This window comes from Cervus elaphus, chromosome 25 (genome assembly GCF_910594005.1).
Source record: "Cervus elaphus chromosome 25, mCerEla1.1, whole genome shotgun sequence".
Classification (NCBI taxonomy): Eukaryota; Metazoa; Chordata; class Mammalia; order Artiodactyla; family Cervidae; genus Cervus; species Cervus elaphus.
Window position 1 is genome coordinate 62,385,532 of NC_057839.1, and position 19,752 is coordinate 62,405,283.

Genomic DNA, 19,752 nt, shown 5'->3' on the forward strand with positions numbered 1-19,752 from the left:
GTGGAGGCCAGGTTATAAATGCCAAGGATCAGGTTGGGTGGAGAAAAGAAGAGTGATGAAAAGATTATAGAATCTACTTTAAGCAGGAATTTCCAAATTATGTTCAGTTCAGTTCAGTTGCTCAGTCGTGTCTGACTCTTTGTGACCCCATGGACTGCAGCACGCCAGGCCTCCCTGTCCATCACCAACTCCTGGAGTCTACTCAAATTCATGCCCATTGAGTCGGTGATACCATCCAACCATCTCATTCATCCTCTGTCGTCCCCTTCTCCTCCTGCCTTCAATCTTTCCCAGCATCAGGGTATTTTCAAATGAGTCAGCTCTTCGCATCAGGTGGCCAAAGTATTGGAGTTTCAGCTTCATCAGTCCTTCCAATGAATATTCAGGACTGATTTCCTTTAGGATGGACTGGTTGGATCTCCTTGCAGTCCAAGGGACTGTATCAACTGACAATTCGATCAAGGTTATAGTGATTATTTCTAAGAAATAGCTATTACGTATCATTGTGCTTTTTTTTTTTTTTTACAAAATATCTACAAGGCTTTGTTTCAGTGTTAACTTTTATGCATGGAAATTTTGCTGCAGGAGGTTCTACCCAGACATGGAAATCACCTCCCTCAAAATGAGTAGAAGATGGTTTAAGTGCATCAGGAGGGAGGAACTTTGTAGGCTGGACATTGGCTGTTTATCAGACTCTTATGCAGTCACTTAAATAGGACCATAACTACAACCAGTGACCAACACACAAGGTTATTGGAATTTTTATTTTTAAGCAGCGAAACGCACAAGTACAGTAAATTTCGTGTTGGGGCAAAGGGTAAAAATCAAAGGTAATCTTCTGAAATGTTTCACTCACTCAGGAATAAAAGTGGAAACCTAACCCAAAAGGTTTGTAGGATGCTCTTAGCCATTGAAAGAGAGACATGTTCACACCTCAGTTCACTTAAAAATATTAACATATATGATGCCTCGTCCTACTGCAGGCACTGTGGTACCTTCCTGCCCACCCCCCACCCTGCATCACTGGAGAGGGGGTGGGGGGAGATTTAGGTGTGTGTCCTAATCACTTCCTTGTCCTTCCTGGGACCCCATTAGTATTTCTCAGTATATTACACATTTTCTTTTTGTAGCCTGTTGATAACTTTTAAAAATATTTGGCAGAGACTGGACTAAAATCAAACAGAAACTCAAAGAAAATTAGTATTGAAAAGGTATGATGTTGACAAAGTTGTTAATTCTTGATCTTTCCCATTGGCTGGGCCTGCCCATTCATTGATGACCAGTGAAAACAGGGCTGATCAGAGTGACGTTTATTTGTGAATTAGGAGGCAGCCATCCCCACTGTAAAGCTACTGTAAGGAAAGACTGAGTATTCATGGGTAAGGAAAAGGGGTAGAGGATGTTTGAGGCTAAACTGCACATGAGCTGTCTGTCTCTACAGTCCTTTCAAGCCCAACTTGCTGTCATTCTGTCTTTGGAAACGTGACCTCATCAAAGTAGGAAGAGGCAGTCATTCGTTGCACTCAGCACTTTTCTGACCAAAGAGGTCTGACTGGGCTCTAACAGCATCAGAACTTGATGTGGTGAAAATCACTTCTGGGTCTAAAAATGCTCTCCTGCAAAGGCCGTCCTTTTAATAATAACACCAGTGTGCCTGTCACCGCTTCTTTCACAGAAAGATGTCTTCCTCCCTACCAAGGGTGCTGCCAGGAAAGGATCGGCCATCCCAAGGTGGAATCTCTAACACTTTACGTAAAAACGCTGCCCACATTTGCTCAGTTACATTGTCTGAGGCACTGAGGAGTTTTGTTTATGTTTCAAGATCAGCAAATGCCAAAAATTCTAATTTTCATTGAATAACCTTTCCCGGTGGTGTTATGTTAAAATGCTGATAGATCCTCTTTAAACATGTCTGCAGGACTTTTTAGATATTAAAGAAAGCATGAATGTTCAATACCATTTTGGAATTAAATATATTTTATTTTTACTTAATTCCTTAAAAATGTAGTCCATGTTGTATGTCAAGCTCGAAGCCCGTTGCTTTTCTCTCCTTCACAGACCTGGGTTTTGTTCTAATGTCTCCACTTTTACCGCCCGTGGGGCCTCGGACACCCCATCTGAGCCTGCCTTTCTCATCTGTAAAACCGAATGAAATGTAACAGGGAAGGATGTTGGGGAAATGAAATGAGAATAGTGTGTCAATTATAGCGTGGGTTCAGAGATGTGTTCTGTTCAGCTACTCCTGTGGGCTCTAAGGCCACAGACTCTTGGAATCTGCCACATGACAGGCTCCAACAAAGTACAGTACCCTCCCCAACCAAACTCCTGCCCACCCCTAGAACCCAAGGTAACTCTGTTACTGAGTCTAAGCTCTCCCTGTTCACCGTAGGCCAGTGAATCTGAGAGATGAGGTGTTGAGGCAAGGAATACAGCTTCATCTGGAAAACCAGCTGAAATGGCAGACTAAAGGTCTCAAAATAGCCATCTTGCCAGAGTCTGGATGCCAGATTCTTTTATAAATCAGAGATGGGGGAGGAGAGGAAACAGAGTACAAAAAGGCCATCAGTCTTGCAAATACCTCCTACAGTGGCAAGCCTCGGGCAGGGGGAATGTGTTAATTACTTTCTTCCAGCCACCTGCACGTGGACAGGATTCTGAATAAAGGCACTTTAGCTTAACAGTCAGGCAAAGCGCCCCACTCTCAGAGGCAGGCCATCATGTATGATTATAATAACAAAAAATGGCAAAAAAAAAAAAAAAACGTTAAAGTCAAAGAAACAGATCAAGCACGGATGAGTCAAAATTGACTCTTCCCCGTTACAGCTCTAGTTTAGTGTAGATCTTCAACGTCAGCATCACCAAGTATGCAAATTATCCAACTCCACCTATGATGCCAATGTGGGGCCCAACTGTCAACGTGAACACACCCTCCAAGCAATCCTGATGCTACATAGCTTGAGCATTATTGCCTTGCCTAGATCATTATCTCTTTTCATCACCCTTTCCCACAGTTCCTAAACTTTTCAGCTTCTTTGTACCTTCCGTTTCCTCACCTCCTTCAGCCTCCCCCCAGTAGGCTGTGCTGTCTGTAAATCAGTTGCTGCAAAAGTTTTCTGTGCTTGCATCACTTCCGTGGCGTCCAACACTTTGTGACCCTATGGACTTCCAGGCTTCCCCGTCCATAGGACTCTCCAGGCAAGAATACTGGAGTGAGTTGCCACGCCCTCCTTCAGGGGATCTTCCGGACCCAGGGATTGGACCCTTGTCTTAATGGCTTCTGCTTTGGCAGGAAGGTTCTTTACCACTAGCACCACCTGGGAAGCCCTGCAAAAGTTTTCTGCTAGAACCAAATCCTGGCCATGGTTGGGAGAGGAAGAAGGCCTTCTTAGGTGGTGGGGTAATTAAAGCATTTGGGAAATTCACCTTTGTCTGGATCATCTGATGTCTTTTGTGGGTATGGAGGTTCACTCCCCTCACAGCTGTGCATTCCATTAAAGGGGCCCCTTCTATTGCCTTTAGCTCAGCTTGTAGGAAGGAGCTTGGGCCACTCCTGCATAAAAGGTGCCATGGGTATTCTGATGACTAAATTCTCAGAGAAATCTCTGTGTCCTTAGAGTAAACTTCTAGAATTTTCCTCTGACAGGGCCAAGGTAGATATATTTTTTGAGACAGGTGAAATTAGACCTCTAAGATCTGTCAGTAAGTTGGAAACTTTGTCTTTGAAAAGTATTTCAAACTTTTCAAAGAAGAACAGCCCTTTGAATCAAAGAGCTTCTGATTCCCTCGTCGATTGTAAAAGAAGCAGACCTTGAAGACTTTTTACAAAGCCTCCTTTCTTAGTAGTCACAGGACTCTCACAGATCACATGTTCAGAATTCTGCATTCTCTGTTTTGATGCAGATATCTGTGGCTCATCCAGTTCTAGAATCCATTTGTGTAGGCCATTCCCCCCTCGTTAAAACTATATTCTTGGTAAACCTCCTAAAAGGCTAGCAAAGTGTTTTCGTTAAAACTTTGAGAGGAAGGGACTTCCCTGGTGATCCAGTGGTTAAGACTCTGGCCTGCCAATGCAGGGTACACGGGTTGGATTTCTGGTCATGGTACTAAGATCCCGCATGCTATATGTCGCGGACTAAAGAAAAACAAATGAGAAGAGGTGGGCATGGAAGAACGTTCTTTTGGTGGCCACTGTGAAGGGTGCTGATACATCCTTTTGCTTTGCAGGAATGTTAGTTCAGCCGGAGAGGAGGCCCGCAGGAGAATGCGGGAATGTGACGGGCTCACGGACGCGCTGCTTTATGTGATTCAGTCTGCGCTGGGGAGCAGCGAGATCGATAGCAAGGTTTGTCGTATTTGCATAGATGAAGCATCTTAGACAACAAAGATTCCCCGGGGGATCAAACAATGGCTAACAAGGATGGATAGTGAATGCAACACTTAATACTTTCACTCTGAAATCTGTATTGACTTCTAATCCTAGCCTAGAACTAGACACTTAATTCTTGATTAGTAGCAAGTAAAAATTTAGATTAAATTACTTCAGCTACAGATGTTCCAGATGAGTGTATAAACTTTCACATAGCAAGTCACCCATGAGCTTCTAGCTTGATTTTCTAAAATCCACTGGCAGAAGAAAAAGAAATATTCGAGCTACCTGAGATTTAAATAATCCTATATTTTTACAAGATAGCTTTTGAACAGCTTAATACTGCCCAATGCCATTTTAAGAATGCCCAGGGAAGTCTAAATAAATGCTGTCAAACATTGATCATCAGTGTCTATTCAGTGTTTTAGTTCGCAAACCAAAATAGAATTGGGTGGATTTTTGACAGTGTTTGGGCTATTTTGTTTTGTCTTCTTTTGTCTTTTGACTTAGTTTGGGTTCACTTTACATAAAAAATTTGTAATTTCATAATGTCCTGATATAAGCACAGACTTTACCGATACTTTAAAGTAATGCATGTGATGAATGTGACGCCTTAGTAGGACCTTTCCCAGAGCCACTCTCTCAATATTTCAGTCCCCTTCTTTGTTGTGGACTGTCCTGTGGACTATAGGATGTTGGGCAACATTCCAGGTCTCCACCCACTAGATGCCAGTACCTTCCTCCCCCTACCCCAGTTGTGACAAACAAAAATGTCTCTCGACATTGCCAAATTGCACCATGGGGAGCCAGAGCCTAATCCCACAGTTTGTTTTTTTTTTCATATATATAAGCCTGTGCATTGGTTTACTGATACTATTACATAAGATGTTACATAATCAAAGTATAGTAAACCCTGGGTAATACACATATTCATGAAGTAAAATGGTTAATATTGCACAGGACACAATTTATTAATTGTACATAGCGCTCTGTCAAATGATTTCCGGTCAACATGTTTGTCAGATGTCCAGAGCTTAATCAGCAAGCCATGAGAAACCATCCACCCACACAATACATGTCTGCCTCCTGGCTCCAGGCCCTTGAATCATTGAGGTTTCTGTAAATAAACTGTCTGGCATCTGGCTCTTGCTTCAAGACCATCTCACCTAAAACTGGCATGCTTTCCTCTTAAGACATTTTGATAAACCCATGGTTTTTAATGCCAGCTCGTCACTGGAATTGCCTTTGGAGCATTTGATAAATGCGTGTGCCTAGACCTTTTCACAGCCCCCCTGAATTCAGATGTCTAGCTCTTACCTCTGATTTCTGTTCCTCTGGGAGTTCATCAGGTGATTCCATGTGCATCGTGTATTGAGAAACCCACCTTAGTAGATACAGCTTTAAAATAGACTCTAGTCGGGGACCCAACACACTGTAATTTAGTTGTTTTAGTTGTAAGGTCAGATAAAGAACAAGTAAGAGTGATTTTATCCATTTAGTTACTCTTTGGCATGGGGTGATTTAGCACGGCACTTCTCAACCTTGCCTGCACAGTGGAGTGACTGACAAATTTAGAAAATTACTGATGGGGGAGCCCTACTCCCATGAACCAGAAGTCCATGGTCCTTCTGGGATCCAAACCCTTTGAGTACTAGCTGAATCCAATTATGAACTGTTTGTCATCTTACCACTGCCTGTTAGTGACATTTGCAACCATTCATTTACTGTGTGCATGACGTCAATATCCAAAGTGAAATATGATAGAAAAGATTTAATCAACCTCTCTTGTAAATGCCCTTAACAGCCATTGGAGACCTTTTAATATCACTGACAGGAGAATTAAGTCTCTAAAGAAGGGAACAGTCAAGATGTCTTGAGTATTTATAGAGACCTGTTAACACAATAGACACAGGACTTTTTAAAAGAGCTACTCAAGGTAATTCGTAATTCATGGAAGCTGCAATGCCAAGGATCTTAACATTCAGAGTGGTAAATACTAAGGTATGGGGGCTTTAAGCCTTATGGATACCAAGCAATCTTTAATACTGTCTGGACCTTCTAGTTGACAATAAAATATGAGTCTTGCCCTGGTCCCATAACACCGTCGTGGTGGGTAAGGCAACCTTCAGGGGTGTGGTCCAAAATCAGAGTGCTGTGAGGCACACATGTCTTTTCTCTGATGTGTCAGATGACCAGACTCCTCAAACTCTTGAGAGACCTTGAAGATTCTCTCTGTTAGTGACCACATTTCCCCCACAAAGTGGAAACTGGAAAAATAAAGACCATTTAGGCCTGGTGTCAGAAGACTCAGATATGCCTTGAAATAAAGCCATTTGTAGCAACATGGATAGATCCCAAGGTGATCAGACTCAGTGAAAAAAATCAGAGGAAGACAAATATATGATATTGCTCATATGTAGAATCAAAACAAAAATGGTACAAATGAACTTATTTACAAAAACAGAAACAGGTTCACAGAAAACAAACTTACGGTTGGAAGTGAAAAATGTATGGTTACCAATGGGGAAAGGTTGGCGTGGGGGATAAATTGGGATTTTGGGATTGACATGTACACACCACTATATTTAAAGTAAATAATCAACAAGGACCTACTGCATAGCACCAGGAACTCTGCTCAATATTCTGCAATGATCTAAATAGGAAAAGATTTGGAAGAAGAGTAGATGCCTGTCTATGTAGAGCTGAGTCACTTTGCTGAAATGAAGACAATGTTGTTCACCAACTATGTTCTAATATAAACTAAAAATTAAAAGAAAAAAAAAAGGAGACTCAGCTATTCTTAATTGAGTATCCAGAGCACCCAGTGTAGCCCCAGGAGTGTACTGGAAAATGTACCATCTCCTTCTCTCTATGACCAGGGGACAGGACCCAAGTGACCTCATCTTCGAGACAAGGAAGACCCTTAGAGCTATTGAGAGGATCAAATGTGATAAACTACTTGACAGTGCTTTGCTGGCCAGAAGATGCTGTTGAGTTTTAACGTATTATTATTGCCCCATCGTTTTTCCACTCAGCCCTCTGCTTGGCCACTTCTAAGCTTTCACAGTGACAAGCTAGAGGAGGGTGAAATGTGTGCACACTGTCTTTGAGGCCACTGGAGTTAATGAGTCAAAGACCCTGGATGCCACACTTAGGCTCAGCTCGGCTCCTGTAATTGGGATGGTTTTGTTGAATGCCTAACATACGGTGGCGCGTTCTACAAACGGCTTCCAAATTAGCCCTTTCTAATAGAAAATGAGGATTCAGAATGACCCTGGTGACCAAGAGGAACTGCCAAAAGCTCTGTTGACAGCAATGGATGTTGAAACCCAAACCACCAGCTGCCACACGCCTTTTGCTGGTATCCCCAAGAAGGGCGGTGGCTGTTCTCTTTTTCTCCCTGCCCTTACAGGGAAAAGCACTTGACTTGGTCACCCTCCCAAACCAGACTTAAGGAGAGAGATGAGTTCAACCCCTGGGACCACCCCCTTTCTGTCCCTCTCTGCCACCTCCTGTCTCCCTTCCCCCCTGCTGAAAGTGAAAAGTGAAAGGGAAGGTCGTATCCGACTCTTTGGAGACCCCATGGACTAGACAGTCCATGGAATTCTCCAGGTCAGAATACTGGAGCGAGTAGCCTTTCCCTTCTCCAGGGGGATCTTCCTGACCCAAGGATCGAACCCAGGTCTCCCGCATTGCAGACAGATTCTTTCCCAGCTGAGCCATCAGGGAAGCCCAAGAATACTGGAGTGGGTAGCCTGTCCCTTCTCCAGGGGATCTTCCTGACCCAGGAATCAAACCAGGGTCTCCTGTGTTGCAGGGGGATTCTTTACCAACTGAGCTATAAGAGAAGCCCCATCCCCCTCCTACCTCCCCCCCTCTTTCTCCCTCTCTTATCTCTCTGCATCCGGCTTCTCCCCAAGAGGTCGCTCAGCCTCAGGTAGGTTATAAAACACTTCTCAAAACTGCAGAATATATCCGGAGTAATCATTTGTTAAACAGAGACATGGATGTGCCCCCAGGGAAGGGGAACAAGAGGGTGAGAAAGAAGTTTATTCTCCCAGGTCTTTGATATAAGAAAAATCATTCTGAGCTGATGTGAAAATCGTTCTGACTTATGCCACAACATTTTCCTTTCGGGGAGAGACTGCTGTCTCTCCAGCGTCATCCTGTGTTTACCTGCTTTCATGCCGGTTCCTTTTTTTGATGCTGAGAGGATGCTTGAAATAGAAAAATCAAGTTGACTGAAAGCCTGTGGGATTAGCAGCCCATGAAACCTTGAAAAGCTGACCCAAAAGGTCTGGAATTGCAAAGGCTCCAGAAATACACCCTGAAAACTGGTTTTCCTGCTTGATTTTTCATGCCTCCAGTAGTCAGGTCAGAGTTACATGCTGCCTTTTACCAGATTCCCATCCTAAGTGGGAGCAGTGGAGGATCTGAACTCCAGCAGCCCCTGCCCCATCTCTAGTCCCAGCCCAGGACTAGAGAAAGTGGTATGGTCTCTAGTCTGTAGGGGTGAGTGGGTGTGTTACCAACGGCCTCAGACCTTGTTTCCTTCATCTGTAAAGTAAAACGATGTTCCCTTCCTTGAATAGTGGCTGTCACGTAGCTGGTGCCTGAAAAGTGACAGGGAAGTTGGCGTGCTTTTAAAAAGAAAACTTCTCTCTTCTTTTTCAGATTTTGTACACCTGGAACTAACATGACATTGTAAATCAACTATGCTTCAAAAAAAATGCTTAAACTTAAAAAAATAATAATAAAACTTAGTTGGGCTTCCCTGGTGAATCAGCTGGTAAAGAATCCTCCTGAAATGCAGGAGACCCGGGTTCGATCCTTGGGTTGGGAAGGTCCCCTGGAGAAGGGAAATGCTACCCACTCCAGTATTTTGGCCTGGATAATCCCATGGGCTGTACAGTCCATGGGGTCGCAAAGAGTCGGACATGACTGAGCGACTTTCAGTTTCACTTTAGGACATTATTTTGTCCTTTTTAAAAATTGGGGGGACTTCCCTGGTGGTCTAGTGGTTAAGGCTCTGCCTTGCAGTGCCAAGGACTTGGGTTCGTTCCCTGGTTGGGGAACTAAGATTCCCCCATACCAAGGGGTATGTAAGCCCTCGAGCTGAAAATGCTGAGCCCCATACTTCACAGCCTCACACACCACAGTAAGGATCCTGTGTGCCACAACCAAGACCCCACACAGCCAAATAAATAAATGAATATTTAAAAAGGAAAAAAGATTTTTCAATTAAGACAGTAAAAAAAATTCTTTCTGAAAATTGGATATTTGTTTCCCCTCCTCCCTCGGTTCCTCAAATCCAGAACAAAGGTCAAAAGATTGATGCCCCAGACTAAATGTTTGATTCCTCCAAGATTTATATGTTGAGACTTCATCTCCAACTTGGCCGTGGGGACTTCGGGAGGAATCGAAGCACTAAGAGACTGAGCCCTTCGGTCAGCGTCACACGGCTCGTTCAATGGTGGAGTCAAGACTCCATCACGGCCCCATTCGCTGTAGGTCACAAGCTCTGCACATTCCACAGAGGGGCCGTCTCCACCTTTGTTGGTGATATAAATCCTTGTATGGCACTTGCTCTGTGCCCGGAGCTCTTCTTGGTACGTACGTACTGGTTCAGTTTCCTGCTGCTGCTATAGCAAATGGCCACAAACATGGTGGTTTAAAAACACAGACCTGGGCTTCCCCGATGGCTCAGTGGTAAAGACTCCACCCGCCGATGCAGGATACATGGTCCGATCCTGGTTGCAGAAAGACCCCCATGCCAAGGAACAGCTAAGCCTGTGTGTAACTATTGAGCGTGTGCTCGCAGGCCGGGAGCCACGATTATTGAAGCCCGTGCCGAGAGCCTGTGCTCCACAACAAGAGAGGCCCCACACAGAAAAGCCCATACCCTGCAACTGGAGAATAGCCCCCACTTGTTGCAACTAGAGAAAAGCCCATGCAGCCACGAAGACCCAGCGCAGCCAGAAATAAATTTAAGAAACACAAACTTATCATCTTACCATTTTAGAAGTCCAGGATGGGTCTCTTTTTTGAATTTATTGGGTCTCATTATTGAATTTATGGGTCTCTTTGTTGAATTTAATATTGCTTCTGTTTTATGTTTTTTGTTTTTTGTTTTTCTTTTTGGTTGAGAAACATGTGGGATCTTTGCTCCCTCACCAGGGATCAAACCCACAGTCCTGGCATTGGAAGGTGAAGTCTCAAGCAGGGATCAGACTAGAGCACCAGGGAAGTCCCCAGAATGGGTCTTGTTGGGGTAAAATCAAGGTGCTGATAGGGCTGCATTCCTTCTGGCAACTGTAAGGAAGCATCTGTTTCTTTGTCTTTAACAGCTTCTAGAGGCTCCCACATTCCTTGGCTCGTGGCTCCTTCCTCTATCTCTAAAGCCAACAATGCCAGATCCCGTCCTTCTCACAGTTGCACTCTCTCTGCCTCCCTCTCTTGCTCACAGGACCCTCATGATTCTATGGGCCCACCTGGACAGTCCAGGATAATCTGGCATCCCAAGGTCCACCAATGAGTACCCTCAATGCCCTCCATCCCATAACCTAACATACTCACATGTTCCAGATGTGGACATCTTTGGAGCAGAGAGCTTTACTCTGCCTATCACATATATATTCTCTAATTCCCCTAATCCACACAGCAGCCTATTGGCCGCTATTTTGACCATCTTACACCAGAGGTTATGGCTGGATTGTCCAAGTCACATATCCAGTAGTCAGAGATCTAGGGTTCTACAGACGTCCAGCTCTTCCCACGTCCTTAATCACTGCTTAGCCCTTGTGCTTAGGAAATAGGAGCACCAGCAATCTTGAAGAAAATCAGTAGGTTGGAAACATATATGTCCCCAGGTGACCACAGAACCTGGCTTGCCTGGAATAAGCCTGGTTTGCACCTCTTGCCCTGTATTCCTCCCAGAAAGTACCCTTGTTGTTCAGTCACTGAGCCGTGTCCAACTCTTTGTGACCCCGTGGACTACAGCATGCCGGGCTCCCCTGCCCCTCACTAAGAAAGTGCCCTGGTGGATAGTAAATGTTAGTATAGTGTCACCCTATAGTGACAGTGATAGTAAATGTCACCCTCCCAGAGCTAGCACAAATCCAATTATCCTTGCTCTCGATGGTTCTGAGCCTTAGTCCCCAGATGGCTGTTGTCTGTAAGTGGACGCCACCTGGGACCACGCCTGGATATGGGTTCTTTCTTGCTCACAAGTGAATTTCAGTCAACAACGATAGCTATTTATCAGGAACTCTTGTTGCTAAGTGGTTTCTTTGCGGGGAGGAAAGATCTTCAGACTTCTCCAAGCTTCTCTAAATTCTTTCCATTGTGGCTGTCAAGGGAGACTTTAGGAGCCGCGGTTAAATGCACCCAAAGAAAAAATGTCTGTGTGAAGATGGATGGCTTTTGCGGGTGGAGGAGTACTGGTTAGTTTTTATTCATTCCTCGTTTTTTGTTTTGTTTTGTTTTGTTTTTATTCTCCAGACCGTTGAAAACTGTGTGTGCATTTTAAGGAATCTTTCGTACCGGCTGGCAGCAGAAACGTCTCAGGGACAGCACATGGGCACCGATGAGCTGGACGGGCTGCTCTGCGGTGAGGCCAATGGCAAAGATGCGGAGAGTTCCGGGTGCTGGGGAAAGAAGAAGAAGAAAAAGAAATCCCAAGATCAGGTGATATTGGTGACTCGCAGCTGCATGCAATTATCCCCTCCCCTAATTACAGCATGTTTTGTCTGTGTCTGCAGGTATAGAGCTCTGTGATTCTAGCACACGGTCAAATCACTCATGCATCGGCACAGTTTTCCCTTGGGGATTTCATAGCTGAGACAGTGGAGCATTAAATGATTCCCCTCATGTTCTCCAGCCAAGCCAAGATAGGAAATTTCAAAAAGAGGAAGAGGCCCTTGAGTCCCGGGCAGGCTCTGAGTTGACAGCTCACAGAATTGAGTCAGATCCAGGCGCAGATTCTTCTGTGTGGATTCGCACATCTACTGAGGTCTTCAGGCGGGCACCTTGCAGGTGGAACAGTTGCACAGAATAGGTGTGGTCTGAGAGGGGAACCTGAGGAGACAGGCACAAAAACCCAACGTATTTTATAGCTTTTTGGGGAACTTTTGGATATGCAGTCTTGCCCTTATTGATGGAAAATGGAGTGATCCACAGCCCTTCCAACAGAACAACATTAGAAGTTGGGCCTGGGGGACAATTCTGATGAACTCAGAAAGCTGTCCAGCTGGCGAGACGTCTCCAAAATGAAACGGTCTTTACCTCGGGCGGCTGTAAGTCAGTTGGTTGCCCTGCAGTAAAGGCCCAGGGGGTATGACTGTCAGCCTTGGCAGCATCAGAAAGGCCTCCACCCCTCTCCTGGGAGCTCCCCTGGGAGGCAGAACCCCTCACCCACATGGCCCCCAAATGAGGGAGTAATGTGAAAAAGCACCCATCCCGTGGTTGCTGGAAACCCCTGCTACTGAGGTTTGCCGTCTCCTCTGACACCGTGGTCATGTTCCCAACCTCGCCCTGGCCACTGTGGTCATACCTCCAGCTCCTCATGGCCCTGTGGACCCAAGGTCTGAGTGTTCTCGGGAGTGGATGACTGAGAAAGTAGAATGGAATCCCCAGCATGCCCCCTTGCCAGGTTTTTAATCAAAATAAATATGCAAAAGTATCTGTTTAGATCACAGCATGCTATTTTCCAAACTATTTTTGAAATCGTTGTACTTTGAGTGAGTGTCAGAGGAACTATTTTATTGAGTCAGGATTAATGGAAACGCATCCTGAAATATAATTCCTACATGTAACCCAAATGTGTCAGCGTTAGCATTTCTGTAGGCTCCGGTTCTCGAGCTGTTTGTGGTCCCTGAGGGCTGCTCCAGGCCCTTCTACAGCTTCTGTAACTGTGTGTTCCCATTTAAACTTACCTATAATTTAGGAGACGCAGGCTCATTGCCTCTTTGACTGTGACCTTCCACTCTGAGAAGCAAACCCCCAGCACTGCCTTCTCTCCTGTCCTGGGTCAGTGCTCTCTGTCTTGAATCTCTCCCTGATTCACAGGAGCTTTTGCCTTTTGGGAGGATCTTTTAAAAAAAAAATTTAGTGTTTATTTATCTGCCTCGTATCAGGTCTTAGCTGCAGCTCGCAGTCTCTAGAGCATGGGCTCAAGTTGCAGTGTACAAGCTTCGTTGCCTCACGCATGTGGGATCTTAGTTCCCCAACCAAGAATCAAGCCCACGTCCCCTGCGTTGCAAGGCAGATTCTTAATCACTGCATCACCAGGGGAGTCCCTGAGCTGGGGTTCTTAATTCAGCCACTTAGAACTCTCCCACCGGGGGAATGGACCAGTCGGCCAGCACCTACCACGTACCAGGTATTATACGAAGGGGTGTCAGGCACTTCAGTTATCCCACCTGGTTCTTCCGGGCACCAGACCATGATGAGTTCTGAACGTGTTCAGTATCAAGTAAGTTAAAGACGGCCAAACAAAGGTATATGGGTTCTTCTAGTTTCCTTTGAGGCACTGTGCATCATGGGGCCCAGTCCCTACATTGCTGTACCCTGGGAAGCAAGCTCAGGAAAACTGGAAGGAAGAAAAGCCTGTATGTGAGAATATAGTGGTCCCCGATCTGCCCTGTGGTCATGGTCACCTGAGTCTCACGTGCACCCTGATGACTCAGAACCTCTGGGATGGACGGGCCCAGGCAACTTGGGAAATCCAATTTGTGAAAGTCCAATAATATGGCCTCCCAGGTGGCACAGTGGTAAAGAATCGTCCTGCCAATGAAGGAGATGCAAGAGACGTGCGTTCAATCCCTGGGTCAGAAAGATCTCCTGGAGAAGGAAATGGCAACCCACTCCAGTATTCGTGCCTGGGAAATCCCATGGACAGAGGAGCCTGGCAGGCTACAGTCCATGGGGTTACAAAACAGTTGGACACGACTGAGCACACACACACGGTAATATGATGTTAGCCTTGGCCAAGAAGAAAGAGAAAAAAGGAGAAAGAGAGGGAGAGAGAGAGAGAGAAAGAGAGCGACGTCGGGGGGGCAAGGGGGTGGAGAGAGAGGGAAAGAAAAGGAGAGAGAGAAAGAAGAAAGAGAATATGGGAGTGAGGGAAAGAAAGAGAAGGAAGGAAGGAAAAAGGAAAGGAAGAAAAACTTTAAGGTTAAATTCACTCAGACTTCCAGGTTTTCCCTCTAGTCTGTGGCTTGGATTTTGAAGCACATTCCTCTGATGGCTTCCACACCTGCGCTGGTGTCTCACTTAGTAAAATTCTGCCCTGACACCAAACCTTTTCCCCAACTCTGCCAAGATGTGCGGGAGGAGTTGACAGGGGCCAGAGAAGCCAAGGGTCAGAAGACAACATTCATGGACATCATCCGAAGATAGAGCCCTTCTTCCACAGTTTAGCTGCTTCCATGGAACGTTATGGTGTGTGATTTTCACCTTAGAATGTTGGACTTCACATTGTAATTTATAATATCAGAAATTCTTTCCTAAGTTGAGGAGGTTAAAATGATTAATAGAATCGTAACAATTTTTTCCAGAAGTCTAAATGAAAATCTATACAGTTTGATTGTTCTTCTTACAATATTCCTTTAAGGGGGGGACGAAGAATTTATTTAAGAAAGTTTTGCTGAAACCATCGTAAGTTAAAATACAAAGGAACTTTGTTGTTTATAAAGAGGCTTCAAAGTTACTTCAACCAAATGATAGTTTTTCAAAAGGTTTTCCTTCAAACTGTGCTCCTACATAATACAAAACTATTTTGAAGTGCCAGAAAATACATTATCAAGTTTAATGAGGATGTAAACAGATAGAATTCTAGCTTTATAGCTATAAAAATGATCGGATATAATGCATCATTTGGAATCTCTACTGCTCATAAAATCAGGTTTTAATGAATAGAAAGTGATTAGAGAAAGTGTGTAATACAAAGTGAAGAAAGAAAAAAGCAGGTGTGTATATAGACATAGATATATATAGATAAAACCTGGCCAATTTAGTAAAACTATGGCATAGGCAAATATAAAATACATGCATGTACACAAAGTATGTGTTTCTAGAAAAAAAATGCAGTAACATCAAAGGCAAAAGATACTGATGGACTCTTCTCATACTTACGTATTTGTAAATTTTCTATGATGGGCATTACATTTGCAATCTTTTCAAATATTATTGAAAAAAATAAAATCCAAAAACGCACTAACTGACCAAGTCAGTGTTTGTTTGTGCAAATTCATATGTTCTCTTAAATTTAAGATGCCTCAGAGAGGCATAAAGTGAAAGTGTTGGTCACTCAGTCCTGTCCGACTCTTTGCAAGCCCATGGACTGTAGCCCGCCAGGCTCCCCTGTTCATGAAATTCTCCAGGCAAGAATACTGGAGTGGTTATCATTTCCTTCTCCTGGGGATCTTCTGGACCCAGAGATCAAACCAGCATCCCCTGCCTTGGTAGGCGGGTTCTTTACCACTGAACCACCAAGGATGCCTTTTGATGCATCGTATTTCCCTCCGAAAGGACGTTGCAAATTCATTAATTTCTGACTTTGTGCTCAGTGCCTATTGCTAAATTATAAGAAATTGTTACTTTCTTTGGAAACTCTTTGTAAGTAGAACTTCCCCCAAAGCAGTGTGTCTGTCATGTGCCAAGAGCCACATCTCACCCAGCAGGGTCCTCCCTGCCTCCGGCAGGATTTCCTGCCAGCAGCCTGTCACAGCGGGGCAGAGTGGCAGTCCTCTGAAGGCTGAGGTCTGGGGAAATGTGTGTGCGTATTCACTTCAGTTGTGTCCAACTCTGTGCGACCCTATGGGCTATATAGCCCGCCAGGCTCCTCTGCCCATGGAATTCTCCAGGCAAGAAAACTGCAGTGGGTTGCCATTCCCTTCTCCAGGAGATCTTCCCAACTCAGGGATCGAACCCAGGTCTCCTGCATTGCAAGTGGATTCTTGACCACCTAAGCCACCAGTAGGCACAACTGATTTTTCTACTTTTCCACCTTTTGTAAAAATAAGCATTTTTGTTTGTTTGTTTTTCCATTTGGGATATGGCCAAGGTTCCTGCGACGGTGTCCGGGGATCAGTGGTGGTCAGATGTGGATTAGAGGTAACAGGACAGCCCTGGCAGCTGACCAGAGCAGACCTGAGCCTTCAAGGCCTGCTCTGTGTGAACTTGAGTGACTCCCGAGAAATCCGCAGAGAAACACAGAACTAAAACAAGCAAGAGTCCCTAGAACTCAGCATCTCTCTTCTGCTAAAATCACCTGTGAATGTTTTAGTTCACATGGATATATATGTATCCACATGGGTGGGGATATAAATCTATCAGATTCAGAGAGGATTCTGACTCAGCATTTTTATATGGTAGACATTCTCTCTCTCCTGATAATCTTTGTTTAGTGAGCTGAGGTCAATTTAAGAGTATGCAGTAAGTCCCCTCCATACCAATTCCATTCTGAGAGCACGTTCATTAGGTCCAGTTTGTTCCTAAGTCCAATAAAGTTAGCTTAGATCTCCAACTAACACAATTGGCCATATAATACTGTGCTATAACAGGTTTATAATACTTTTCACACAAATAACACATAAAAAGCAAACACAAAAATAAGTCATTTTTAATCCTATAATACAGTACTTTGGAAAGTACAGTAGTCACAGTACAACAGCTGGTATATAGGGCCTGGCATCGAGTGAACAGGCAAGAAGAGTTACTGACTCGGGGACGGAAAGGAGGGGGAGATGGTAAAAGTGAAGGAGCAATGGGAGATGGGGGGCAAGCTGCAGTTTCACTCAGGCCCGACGAGGCTGGACTTGGAAGCGCGTATTCACATCTTTGAAAGTTCTTGTAAGTTCTACCAACTGAAAGTTTGGTAGATAGGGGACTTCCTGTATTATTAGTGTTTTTGAACCTCTTTTCTAGGTTGTTGATGCCAAATGCATAGAATAGTGGTAAGTTTTACTTAAGATATTGGCTTGATAGCCACAAAAGCACTAGTAATGGGCTTCTGTATAAAGCCTCTAAGACCCCTTACTTCTTCCACGATAATAGACATGTCTCAGCAGAAACCAGGGAGCTTCCCTGGTGGCTCAGACGGTACAAGCATCTACTTGCAATGTGGGACACCCAGGTTCAATCCCTGGGTTGGGAAGATCCCCTGGAGAAGGAAATGGCAACCCACTCCAGTACTCTTGCCCGGAAAATTCCATGGATGGAGGAAACTTGTAGGCTACAGTCCATGGGGTCGCAAAGAGTCGGACACGACTGAGCAACTTCACTTTCACTTTCAGCAGAAACCTGGGCTTCCCAGGTGGCGCTAGTGGTAAAGAACCCATCTGCCAATGTAGGACACGTAAGAGACATGGGTTCAAACCCTGGGTCGGGAAGATCTCCTGGAGAAGGAAATGGCAACCCACTCCAGTCTTCTTGCCTGAAGAATCCCATGGACAGAGGAGCCTGGCGGGCTACAGTTCATGGGGTAGCATAGTTGGGCATGACTGAGTAATTTAGCAGGCACGCAGCAGAAACCCAAGGCCTTTCTCCCGCACACTTTCCTGACCCATCCCAACACCCCACCGGCCAGCCTCCCAGCTTCCACCCATGCTGCTCCTCTAGAGTCCTCTTTTCTCCTTCCCCTTTTGGAGAATCATCCTTTAAAACCAGGTAAAAGGCCACCTCCATGCTCTCAAGACTTCTACCAAAGATAAGTGCATCACTCTCTAATCTACATCTGCATGGTTCTGTTTATTTCCTCCAAGGGTTTTCACATCACGTATCATTTGCAGCGTGGATCTCCTCAAGAGAGAATCTCCTAAGGGGAAGGACTGTGCGGGTCTGCTTTCCGTCTTTGACTTCTGGCCCAAAGCCCAGCACCAGCTGTGCTGAGTGGCAGTCGATCTGTGGTCCAGAAAGGCCTCTAGCTCTTGCTGTGGGGCTGTTCCCAGTGGGTGTTCATAGCTGTCACTGGTCCCTGCCTCCTCAGAGTTCTTCTCAGGACGCTGTGCCTTCCAGGGCTGCTTTGAGAAAGGGGTACTCCATAGCCCTTTTCATTTATTGATTTTTGTGTTCTGCGGTGGGCACCAGTCCACAGCCTTTAAGTTTCCATTTGCGATTCAAGCTATTCCTCAGCTTCTCATGGCAGTGCTGTGTTTTATTTTGTTTGTTTAAAACCTTTCATGTTGTATCAGAGTATAGCCAGTTAACAATGTTGTGACAGTTTCAGGTGGGCAGGGAAGGGACTCAGTCATGCATGTACATGTAGCCGTTCTCCTCCAAACTTCCCTCCTCTCCAGGGTCGTGCATGGTCGGTCGCTTCAGTCAGTTCCAACTCTTTGTGACCCCATGGACTGTAGCCCACCAGGCTCCTCTGTTCATGAGGTTTCTCCAGGCAAGAGTACTAGAGTGGGTTGCCAGACTCTGCTCCAGAGAATCTTCCCAACCCGGGGATCGAACCTGGGTCCCTTATGTCTCTCGCATTGACAGGTGGGTTCTTAACCGCTAGTGCCACCTGGGAAGCCCATCCAGAAGCAGGGACGCATTTTATTACATTCCGACTCTGCACTTACCACCAAACCTCAAGAACGTTCTAGATCAGGATAATCATCTGAGCACTTAGGATTCCTGTCAACAAGTGTATATGTCTGTATCTCAGAGTCTCCCTGGAGAAGCAGTACTTCAGTCACGCCAGATGGCAAAATGCTTAGTTCTGAAGGTGTCAGCATGTGACACATAAATGGGATTAGGTGCCCTGGAATCCCTCCCCTGAAAGGTTTCCTGGGCATTTCAGGACATTGTATCGGGGGTCACCTCAAGAGCATCACCCACTGAGCCACCTGGATGCTGTTGGCTCAGAAGTGAGGCTCTGAGACTACATAGTGATCAATGTCCTAAAGCACAAAAATAAATTTTATTGCTGGTTTAAATCAGTATATTGGGAAACTTGAATTTTAAACTTTCTTAAATTTTAAGTAGGCCTTCCCTGGTGGCTCAGATGATAAAGAATCTTCCTGCAATGCAGGAGACCTGGGTTCTATGCCTGGGTCAGGAGGATCCCCTGGAGGAGGAAATGTTGACCCACTCCAGTCTTCTTGCCTGGAGAATCCCATGGACAGAGGAGCCTGGTGGGCTACAGTCCATGGGGTCCAAAGAGTTGGACACGACAGAGAAGGCATGCATATACACTGCAGACAGTGTTGCCCCTGATTCCCTGCATCTGGATGACTGGCACATCACTGAAGGGAAGAAGAAATGTGGGCATGGTGCCCACCCAGCCTCACCCTGCCTTGCTCTGCATGCCGCTGTAAACTTGTTATCACTTGACTCTACAAGACCTCTCTCCTTGCCAGTAAATAGTCATCTGCACCAGAAGCTGGAAAGTGTTT

General features: G+C 45.2%; 1 protein-coding gene across 2 annotated transcripts in view; it reads left to right on the forward strand.

The window, feature by feature from the left end:
• CTNND2 (catenin delta 2) overlaps positions 1 to 19,752 on the forward strand; it is a 1,061,406-nt gene that overhangs the window by 905,600 nt on the left and 136,054 nt on the right. For both annotated transcript variants that reach the window (XM_043887623.1, XM_043887624.1), the window contains exons 13-14: positions 4,225 to 4,342; positions 11,867 to 12,052. In XM_043887623.1, coding sequence (XP_043743558.1) covers positions 4,225 to 4,342; positions 11,867 to 12,052 — 304 coding nt within the window. The remainder of the gene's footprint in view (positions 1 to 4,224; positions 4,343 to 11,866; positions 12,053 to 19,752) is intronic.